Consider the following 11,901-nt stretch of genomic DNA (forward strand, 5'->3'; position numbering starts at 1 on the left):
GCATTTGTTACTTTTACTAGTTGCATACTTCTAGAAAAAAATATGTACAAGTTTAACTTTAACATGTGCTACTTATTTCAGTAGCAATAGAATCATCAACTTCCACGTAACAACATGTCAACACCTTCAATTTTATTTGTGGGTTAAGAACCACTTTCGCACCAAGTCTGACACTATTAATTTTGAGCATGATCTTTACACAATAAAAACAGAAATTACAATAAATTTTAGACAAAGATAATACTTGCTTCAGTGCTTTCTGCATAAGTAATATATGTTCTCAACATGATCTCTTTTGCATGTAGTAAGCTACAATCATACAAATACAATACAAAATATAGTCATGTGGATTTATGAATTGGGGAAACAAAATTGAGGGCTTACATTTTTTACTTAATTCAGGTGTTCTAGTAAGCATTTGTCATTGTCTTCGTCGGATCAGACACTCCTAGTCACCATCATTGGTGGTAGACATCGACAATGTGGCCCCTTCGTGATTGTCATTGTCCCTATCGTGGTCATCATCATTTTCTCATCTTCACAATGACTACAACTTCTAGGTTTATAAATTCGGAATGAAATTCTCGTTTGAGAATTCACAATTATTTTATTTATTATTTTTATTACAATACTTTATTTTCTAAAATTAGACCTAGTGAGCACTCCTAGCAAATCTAATAAAAAAATAAGCCTTAGAAGTTTTAATTAGGAACCGCACCTAAGTTATCCCCAACTTTTTCATTGTTGGCTAATAAGAAAAATACTTTGAAATACAAATACTTGAAACAATTATTATTTGAAATATAATATTTATGGTAAAACTTAAAAGATTGTCCTCACTTATAACTTTGTCCACACTCATATCATAAGACTAATATTTATAGAAGAAAGACTACAAATATGAAATTAGAATTTGACCACAATTAACTACATTCATATAGATAAAATGATAGAGACCTTCAATTTAAGACCATGTAATAAAGATTCACTTATTGAGAGAATATTTTGGAAATCATATATATCAGCAAATTCCACATAGATAAATCCTTTTGAATGATCATATTTGTCCACGATAATTATCACTCAATTTATTATTCTACATGATTTAAAATGTCGACAAGAATTTTTTAATACATAGTTAACCTAAATCACAATACATAACCTATTTAAATACACAACATTCAGTCGAAAGATATATAAAATTAAAACGCATGCAATGCGAAGAATCTTATTAGGGTTTAACAAGCCGCAAATCCTCTTAAAAGAGAAGGGTGCCTTCAGTAATGCAAACATAAGTGGTATATGGTTGGAGTTGAACATGCATTAGAAACACCAACCGTAAACTAGATCTTGTCACAAATTATCAAATACATATGCATGTGGCAAGAGCAGCAAGAGGATCAAGAAAATATTTAAAATGTAAATATGCATTAACGAGGCCAAATATTTGTGTAGGTGGTGTGGATTTCTTTTAACTAATACACAGGCCCAGTATAGTTAGAGTTGTGAGAAACAATTTCTAATAAAGATGTGCCACGTAAGCATGTGGTAGTCCTAAATAAACCGATCCAGTAAACGCGAAAAAGGACACTACATACTTTTGTTTCTCTCTCTAAAAACCAAAACCCTTACCTTACTTCTCAACTTTCACCAAGATCTAACCCTGGTACTGTACTCTTTCTCAATTCCTTTTTCTTACTTCTTTTTTTCCTTGTTGGGTATCAAAGTTTCAATCTTTATGCTGCTTTGTATTTTGGGTTTTTATCAAAATTTGTTATTTTTTAGTTTCTTTTACGCAATGGACAAATCTATGCAGTTTATTCATCTGGGTATTTTACTATATGTTAAATTGTTGTGTGAAAGGAGTTTTTTGTGGTGTGTTTACTAAGTGGTTGGAATTTTATTTTATTATTGTTTTCTTATTAAGGAACAGTTTCAATGGAGGAACCAGAGAACAATGAGTTACATACAGTGGCTCATGTGGGTGATGAAACCATACCGGAGTCTATTGACCATGAGGGTCAGGTTCAGATTAAGGGTACTTTCTCAGAGGAGGTGGATGGAGATTGTAATGGGAAGGATGTAATGGTGGAAGTATTGGGGTCAGATTTATACATAGACGGTGTTTGCACTAGTGGAAGTGGCGCTGAGTTGAATGAGGAATTGAGTTGTGTTGGAACAATTGAGGGTGATGATGATTTGGATAAAGTTATGAAACCTTCCGGGGTAGGTAGTGAGGCGCAGTTTGAGGGTTTGGAAGCTGTGGGTTCTGAAAAAGATAGGAGCGATAATGCGGGGGTTGAGTTGGACGGTGTGTCATTGGAGAGGGCAGAGAGTGGTCAAGCAGTTGTTAGTGGTTTTGAATTTGATGTTGCATCTATGAATACGGAACCTCTTTTGGATGATAGAGCTCGGAGAGAAGGCAATACCACATCTGGTGAAATTGAAGTTCCAACAGCGGAGGATGATAGTGTTGAACATGTGAATGCATTAGATGCTGAGGTCCTAGATTGCAATATTGCAAATACTGAATGCGATACTGTTGAGTTTGAACGCGTGAATGCATTGGATGCTGGGATCCTGGATCACAAGGTGGCAGATATTAGACGTGATAATGCTTTAGAATCTTCGGTGACAGTTAGTTCTGTGGGGAGAGAAAATGTACAGAGTAGATTAACTGTCAATGATAATCAGGAAGACATGAACTTGGCTGATTATGGAGGAGCTGCAGAAGACGGAAATAATGTGAGCTTGGAAACATTGGATGAACAGAAAAGCATTGCTACCTTGAATAGTGATAAAACATCGAAGAGTGAAGAGTGTATATGTGACAAAGTAGAATTTGAGGAAAAGTTAAATTCAATTGGAGAGCAGCCAATGGAGATCGATAAAGTTGTTGACAACTCCAATAATATGTTAGAGGAAGTAGTTGGTGGAGCTGAAGTTGCAGTAGACAAGGCTCTCTTGAATTCTGAAGAAAAGCAGTGCTTTAGGCTTGAAAAGTGCATTGAAAAGGAACACATGACTAATGCTTCACAGGTTAGTTCAGATATTGGTCAAGAAAGGGTAATTGAGAAGGATGGGGGTGGTGTTTCTGCTTTAAATGAGTCTTGTGGAACAGAAGAACTGGAAGTGGAAACAGACAACAACGTTTCTGATGCTGAGCAACGTAGCTTGCATGAAGGAATGGAAATGGAAGCTGATGATCAACCAGCAGCAGAAAGGAGTAAAATAATGAACCACACCTCCGAGGTTAAAGGTAAGATCTTTACTGATTTCATAAAATCTTATTTTCCAGCTCAGCTAATGGTTGAAAACAAACTGTAAGAGTAAATGTAAATGCTCTTTTTTGTTTCAGTTTATGATGCTTGTAATTCGGTGGATGCAAGTACATTGGATAGCAAAATACAAGTCGGCATTTCCAAGCAGGATGGGAAAGTCAGAACACGTTCTTCCACGAAGTCTGTGAGCTCAGAAACAGTTCATCAGGCAAGTTATTTGCTACCAACGGAAAAGGAAGGTGAGTTTTCTGTATCCGATATGGTTTGGGGCAAGGTGAGAAGCCATCCGTGGTGGCCTGGACAGATATTTGATCCTTCAGATTCTTCTGAGAAAGCAATGAAACATTGCAAGAAAGACTGCTATTTGGTAGCATATTTTGGGGATAGAACATTTGCTTGGAATGAAGCATCACAGTTAAAGCCTTTTCGGAAACATTTCTCTGCTATTGAAAAGCACAGCACTTCAGAATCATTCCAGAATGCTGTAGAATGTGCTTTGGATGAAGTCACAAAACAAGTAGAATTTGGCCTAGCATGCCCTTGCATACCTAAAGGCACCTATGACACAATTAAGTACCAGATCATTGAAAACACTGGGATTCGGCAGGAAATACGTTCTAGACATTGGGTGGATGAATCTCTAAATGCTAGCACCTTTTCTCCTGGCAAACTTATTCAATACTTGAAAACTTTATCTGTGTTGCCAACTGGTGGCTTTGATCGCTTGGAGCATGTAGTCGCTAAGGCTCAGTTGCTTGCATTCTATCGTTTTAAGGGTTACTCTACCTTGCCGGAATTACAATATGGTGAAGGTTTGGACAATGACATGGACAACATAATTCATGACGGAGAGAATAGTTTGAGTGAAGTTGTTGAGCACTTAACTCCTTTGAGTAACAACGGTGATCTAGCTGGCCCTGGAAATTTGAAAAGCCAAAGCAGCTCTCATCACAAACGTAAACGTAATTTGAAAGATAGTTTGCCCCTAGCTAAGAAGGAAAGAAGTTTGTCAAAATTAATGGGTGTGACCCCAGACTCTCCCGATGGTGATTATTGGTCTGATGAGAAAGTAACTGATGCTCTCGTTTTACCTGCCCGTTCCAAGAAAAAGAGGACTATTGATCACTTTGCTGATGATATAGGGATGGAAGAGGGGAGAAAAACCATTTCACTTGCAAAAGTTTCGAATACCACAAAGCCATCATTTAAAATTGGTGAATGTATTCGTAGGGTTGCTAGTCAACTTACTGGGTCACCGTCCATGTTGAAGAGTTCTGGTGACAGGTCTCAGAAGACAGATGGAAGCACTGACGGTGTTTCTGGTTATGGATCTGATGACCCCTTCCAGAATTTTGAGGAGGCTCAGAAGTCTAGTCTGACTGTTCCAACAGAATATTCATCTCTAGACGATCTGCTATCTTCGCTTCAGAGAGTGGCAGAAGATCCCCTTGGAGATTATGTTCACCCAAATTCTATGGTCAGCTTCTTCTCTGATTTTAGGAATTCGATACTTGTGGCTGATATTTCTGGAAAAGAGATATTTTCAACAGTTAAAGTTGGTAATAAAAGGAAGAAACCAACCATAGCTGGAACACCAGAAGCATTTGAATTTGAGGATATGAATGACACATATTGGACAGACAGGGTCGTCGACAATGTTGCTGAAGAGCAACCACCTGTAGAGAAACCACGCCGAAAATATAAGAAAAAAGATAATCAACTTGTCCCTGCTGAGTCAGGGAAGCCTGTTCAAGTTACTCGCAGGCCCTATTCCAGGAAACGTTATTCTGACAGCAATCATGCCGAGGTATCTGAAAAACCTTCTGGCTATATAGATGAAAATGCCCCGGCTGAACTTGTCATGAACTTTGCCGAGCTGGATTCTGTTCCCTCAGAAACAAACCTTAATAAAATGTTTAAGCGTTTTGGACCACTAAAGGAATCTGAAACAGAAGTTGATAGAGTAAGCAGTCGGGCTAGAGTGGTCTTTAAGAAGTGCGCCGATGCAGAGGTTGCATGTGGTAGTGCTAAAAAGTTCAATATATTTGGACCAATACTTGTAAGTTATGAGCTTAACTATACTCCAAGTGCATTGTTCAAAGCTTCATCTGTCGCCCCAACCCAGGAGCAGGAGATGCATCTTGATCTTTCCTATTTTGAAGTTAATATGGTCTAAATTATTTCGTAAGTACTTTTAATTACTATTTCATACACAGTATTTTAGTTGGTTCACTTTGATAGATAAGCTATGCCCCATGAGCCATGGTTGATGCATTAGCTTCATGAAAATGTGCATCAAGATTTAACCAAATCATCTTTTGTTTGGTCCAACAATACATGACTAAATGAAATATTTGATGAACAGTAAATGACATTTGTGATTCTGATTTCAGGGATTGGAGACAATAATGTGGTGTCATCCATTATTCTGCTAAGAGATATTTGTTGGTAGTAGGATTTTTGTTGTTGTAGCTCCTTAGTTTGTAATCATTTTCCTAATTTTCTTGTATAGTTTTGTTAACCAACCCTCTTTAATAGTTACCATCATTCCCCTTCCATATTTGTTTCGAATTCTGTAGTCTGAATTGTTGCTATATATCAATAGTCATTGGAAACTATACTTTCATATTTGAGGGATGCCAATTGATGCTACTTGTATTTTGGTTATATGTCTTGTAATTTACAGGTTTAGGATTATGTTAACTTGTCTTTGTTACAATCTTCATATTTCACTGCATGTCATTTATTACACATTTTCAACACATTGATTACTGTCATATAGGTAATAATGTCGGACCGGTGTAAGAAACTCTCACCCAGTGGATGTATGTAGCACCATGCAATTGGAAAGATTGTTTCTAGGATTTGAACATGTGGTTTCATTGTCACTAAGCAATAACCTTATTGTTGCGTCAATGCTCAAAGGTAATGAGTAGTATATTGAACAAAATAAGTACATTGTTAAGGCGTCCCATAGACAGACAGCTAGGTATGTAGGAGATGATAACTGTAATAACTATCAGCTGAGGACAAATATATAAAACAGAGGAATAATAAATAATATATTTTTCGTGGTGCAATTTCATTTTGTCCTTGGTCATATTATTCTATAAAGTTTTCTTAATAAGTGCTGTGCAAGGATCACCATGTAGTTGGGTTCCTAACAAGAATCAAGTGATATAGTCCTTGAGTAATGAAAGAAAAAAGCTGAAATGCGAAGAGCTTCTAAACAAAAATGAAGAAGCCCGTTAGGCTAAAAATCTAATGAAATAGTCTAAGCAAAAGCTAGTCAATGGCTTAAGCCAAAATTGGGGTAAATAAAAAGGACAAAACATATATATGTAACCTATTACAGGATAACATTCTTATGACTCTCCTCATGAAATGATCATTCCAATTACCAGTGGTGGGGTTAGGATGTGATGGTGGCAGGAACAGAGGTAGACTAAATTGTTATTTCAAGAAAATACATAGAGTGGCCATTTCCTCTGAAGTGCATATGGGAAGCATTTAGGTAAATGAGTTGGCACTTTTGAAAAAATAATTCAAGAGAGAATGACGAGAGTCATAAGTCTGATTTAGAAAGTAAAAAAAATCAGCCTAATATTCTGTAATAGGTTACTTGTATCATCACCAACAATGAAAATGTTTTATCTAAATAAAAATGAAATAAAGAAGCTCACTATAAGGTGATCATGAATTCAATATTAAATTGCCAAGTTTACTTTTTAAGAAAGATCCTTGATCTCATTTAACCCTTATCATAACCCTTAGCCATGGGCCCTTTACAAGCCTGAAAGATCCTTTTTGATGAATGAAGGATTGTTCCTAACTTCCCATTCTCATCAATTTTGGTCTTAAGACAAAAAAACTACGTGCTCTAATTTTTAAACTCATTGCTCCGAAAAAAAGAGAAAAAGAAAACGAAAATGGGTGGTCAAAATGTTGAGGGGAATGCTATTAGATAGGAAACCCATAACAATTGTCCAAGCAATGGCAAGATTTGGCCTACATTAGGGTACTAGCATTCCTGATAATCAATGACTGAGATGATATAAAATAGACTATTATTCTTTTGACTAACTAAATAGCCGCCAATAATATTGATGACTCAGACCATAAAGATAATAATGTTGAAGTGATCCTTTCTTTGGGACATGACAATCACGTGTAAGGGTGAGTAGGACTTGACCCTACCGACTCACTCGGTATGGATCGATCATGATCAGATTCGAAAAGAGTCAAGTCTTATCAGGTCTGGGGTCGAGTTCGAGTTCAAAAATTAGACACGATCAATATTTAGGGTCGGTTATGGGACAAGCATGACCTGACCCGACCCGTCTCATGGTCACTCAATTGTCATATTTGTATGAGTCCATATTCAATTGTGTACAGAGTAATGACACCTCTTTGGTCGAAAATATCATTGTTTCCCTGGTTTCTTCATCAAATATTCATGATTAACAATATATATACATATATTATTTTATATGTCAAATTTCATATCTATAATAATAAATAATAATGAGAATACTATCTAAAATAAGTATGCATTATATTTTATTTTATCAGGTCTAGGTTCAAAGGTTGACCTTATCGACATTTAGAGTTAGGTTAGCTTCAGGTCTAAGGTCGAGTCCGAATTCATAAAAATAACATGACCAAATGATGGTTTATATACAAAAGTTGATCATAATGAAGGGAATTTCGTAAATTCATATTTTCTTCCAAACAAGGATAATATAAGTCTTAGTCGATCTAAGAAAAGAAAAAAATAGCTTAAACTTGTTATGTTGATTGTCTTTGTATAACTTTATCTTCATTTTTGTTTGTTTTTAATCGTAATGACTTTGTCAAAACAACTCAATGATTGACATACATGTCACTAATGGATTGTATTATAAATAGACAATGTATTTAGTATTGTTGCATTGATATATAATTAATATTAGTTTTGGATGTATGTATATGTGTTGGTGATATATGTGTATATTGTTGGTGCCTTTGACTTAAATATATTCAGATACTTTTTGATCTAACAATTGATGTATTAACAATATTGTTATATCAAACAATATTGTTAGTTTAGTGAGTGGGGTAAAAGTGGAGAATCAACAAAACTTGCTCGAATAAGGGTTGTAAATTTGTCACATTCAATTGTTATATCAAACAATATTATTGTTAGTTTAGCAAGCATTGCAAAAAGTGGATAATCAACTATACTTGTTCAAGTGACCATTGTAGATTTATCACATTCAATAGCGCTTACTTGAGCCAATATTGTTGTATATAGCAAAATAACAACACTTTCTTAATATAGCACTATTGATTATCTACTTTCTACCGCGCCTGCTGGAGCAAGCATTATTGAATATGACAATCTACAATACTCACTAGAACATACATTGTTGATTCTCCACTTTCTACAGCGTTTTTGAAGCACTATTTAATATAACCCTATATTTTATTGCACTCAAATAGACAACCTCCAAAAGCATTATTGAATGTCAATTTTAAACACTGGTGTTTTGAAATTTCACTATAGTATTAAGAAACACATAAAAGAAAGTGAAGATTGAGATAGTAGATGAAATGCAAAGCCAAAGCAACAAAATTAAACAATAACAATTAATAGAAGAATTATAGCCATAGTGGATAGGTAACCTATGCATTAACAATTCCTAGAAATGTGCTTCTCCTTTTACAGTGATTATAAAGTGATTATTTGATACAAAAGATATAACAACAACCAAACTATTATTCTACTAAGCGAGATGCAAATTTATACTAATACTATTATGGTCTTTGCTCAAAGCTTATTGAAGAAAACTTTTAGGAAGAAAAGGGAAAAACAAGTGAGAATGGTTTTTTATAAAAACTAGTAGGAGATTTGTGCATTTGCATGAGCGAGAATGTAGTTTGTATGAATGTATATAAATAAACAAAGAATAAATTATTATTTTAAAAGTTATTAACCACTTCCATTTGTGGGCTAATATTTATGTATTTGATTATGAAATTTAGATGTCGATGATTAATATAATGTAAAGCACACTTTCTTTTATTCTGGTCAATTGCAGAACAAAGCTACATATTATCATATTCGATCACATAAAATTGGGGTTTGGATCCTCTCCTGTAGTGGAGAAGCCAATGGTATGATAGGATTATGACACATGTCTCAGTCAGTTTTAAATTGTCAGGATTCTAAAATATAAAATAATATATTTTTAAGTAAATTAATATAGGGAAAATGACATCCATGTCCTTTTTCTCTCTCATTTCCAAGTCTGTTATTCATGGTTTCGTGAGAAGAAAAAATGACATTCCATGATCTGATTTCATCTTCTTCTTGTTAACTTTGTTAGGACCAAGAACAATAATCACATGTCACCATTTGTTCCAAGTTGACATTTTTACCCATTCTCCATTTTACTCTAGATCACTCACTGTGGTAGCTAATCTGTGTGTTGAAGAGGAAGAAGAGAGGAAATGATTTTGATTTTTTTTTCTTCTCATGAAGCCATAGTAGCAACAGATTGCTGAAGAATGAAGCCATGGAGGTGCAAGTTGCTGAAGAAGAGAAAATGCTATTGATAACCTTGTGGTTTGTCATTCTACGGTTGATGGTTGAAAGCAACCAGTTTGCTTTCCCAAAAAGAAGAAAAAGTGCTATTGAAACTCTTATCCATAAAAGGGAAAGACAAAGACAGAAAAACGAGAGAGAGAAAAAAAAGGACATTTGTCATTTTCCTTAAATTAATTTACTTAAAAATATATTATTTTACATTTTAAAATCCTAACCGCTAAAAATTGAGTGAGACATGTGTTATAATCATATCATATTATTGGTCTCTCCATTACAAGAGAGGATCTTGTTGAAGAATTGTAATTCAGTTTGTATAATTCAATTTCTTAGCTTTGTAAAAACAGTTTTCTATTTTTATGGTTTTTACTATTTTTAGATGTTAGTTAGTTGGTGTAGGCTATAAATAGAAACTTCACTATTCTTCCTTGATTCACTTCTATATACATGAACACTTAATACATTCCTTTATCATCTATCTCTTATACTTTTCTCAAATCATTATTCTTCTTTTCTCTATAATCTCATTTCCTTATTGTTGTTAATTCACTGCACTTGAAAGTGCATTCTGTTTCTTCTCACTGGTTTCAACAGTGGTATCAGGAGCAAGGTTGAAGGAGGTGCTCTGTGTGAATCATCTCCTCAAAAAGTGGACCTGTGAACGTGAAGAAGAAGTTGAATTCTGTGTGAATTCACGAAGAGCATAGGTGCAGAATGTCAAATGGTCATGGATTTGCTATGAACTTGCCAATCTTGGATGGCAAGAACTTTGATAGATGGAGAAGCCAAATGAAAGCAATCTTTGGCTTTCAAGAAGTATATGAGATTGTACAATTTGGATTCCAAGAAATTGGTGACAGTGCAACCGAGGCTCAAAGGGCAACTTACAAGGAGGCAAAGAAGAAAGATTGTAAGGCATTGTTCCTTATTCACCAATGTGTTGATGGTGATAACTTTGAAAAGATCAATGGTGCAGAAACATCAAAACAAGCCTGGGACAGTTTGGGAAAGTGCTATGAAGGTGTTGCAAAGATAAAGAAAGTCAAATTGCAAACACTTCGAAGGCAATTTGAGTTGTTGCAGATGGATGAAAGTGAATCTGTTGCAGCCTACATGACCAAAGTTCTGACCATTTCTAATCAGATGAAGTCATGTGGTAAGGCAATGAAGGATAAAACAATGGTTGAAAAGGTACTTAGGACACTTACTACTAAGTATGACCACATTGTAGTTGCCATAGAAGAATCTAAGAACCTGGATGAGTACAAGTTTGAGGAGCTGCAGGGCTCTCTTGAGGCTCATGAGTTGAGACTGAAAGAGAGGAATCCAGAGAGAAATGGCAACCAAGCTCTACAGGCAAGATTCAACAAGAAGACTTCTGGACAGTGGAGTAAAAGATATAATGAGAAATCTCATAGATTGAGATCTAATGAGCCAGGAACATCCTCAAGAAGGTTTGATAATCAAATGAAGTCAGGGAAGGAAGCTGAGTCAAAGAATTCAAACAAGAATTCAGAGTTCAGAAGGAAGCAAGATAGAAGGAAGGTGCAATGCTATAACTGCAGAAATTATGGGCACTTTGCCTCAGAATGCAAATTGAACAAGTGGTCCAGCTCCAAAGAAGAAGAAGTAAAATTGGCACAGAATGATCATGAATCTGATGATGATCATTGTCTGTTAATGGCCACTACATTAAAAGAAGAAGGGCAGAGTAAAAATGCTGAGTTTTGGTACTTGGATACTGGTTGCTCCAACCATATGTCAGGAAGGAAAGACTGGTTTACCACTCTTGATGAATCAACCAAGAGTAAGGTGAACTTTGCTGATCAAAGCTCAATTAATGCAGAAGGAGTTGGTAAGGTGATGATCTTGAGACAAGATGGCAGAAAATCATACATCTCAAATGTGCTCTATGTACCAAGAATCAAGCATAATCTACTCAGTCTTGGTCAACTGTTGGAGAAAGGATATGAGATGGTGTTGAAGGATGGCATGCTAACTATCTTTGATCAGAAGAATCAAAAGGTTTTGAAA

General features: G+C 35.3%; 1 protein-coding gene across 6 annotated transcripts; it reads left to right on the forward strand.

Moving 5' to 3' along the window:
* The first annotated feature begins 1,543 nt into the window (after positions 1-1,543).
* Positions 1,544-5,997, forward strand: LOC109342051. 6 transcript variants are annotated; one of them, XM_019580029.1, is made up of 5 exons: positions 1,544-1,666; positions 1,928-3,259; positions 3,359-4,119; positions 4,153-5,465; positions 5,675-5,997. In XM_019580029.1, the coding sequence occupies exons 2-4, from the start codon at positions 1,939-1,941 to the stop codon at positions 5,455-5,457; spliced, it is 3,387 nt and encodes a 1,128-aa protein (XP_019435574.1). In that variant the 5' UTR covers positions 1,544-1,666; positions 1,928-1,938; the 3' UTR covers positions 5,458-5,465; positions 5,675-5,997. The 6 variants fall into 6 exon arrangements, with proteins under 6 accessions (XP_019435574.1, XP_019435575.1, XP_019435573.1 ...); XM_019580030.1 differs by having other exon boundaries at positions 1,928-2,199; positions 2,245-3,259; positions 3,359-5,465; XM_019580028.1 differs by having other exon boundaries at positions 1,928-3,264; positions 3,364-5,465.
* Positions 5,998-11,901: the final 5,904 nt, after the last annotated feature.

Source organism: Lupinus angustifolius, unplaced genomic scaffold, assembly GCF_001865875.1.
Source record: "Lupinus angustifolius cultivar Tanjil unplaced genomic scaffold, LupAngTanjil_v1.0 Scaffold_162_1, whole genome shotgun sequence".
Taxonomy (NCBI): domain Eukaryota; kingdom Viridiplantae; phylum Streptophyta; class Magnoliopsida; order Fabales; family Fabaceae; genus Lupinus; species Lupinus angustifolius.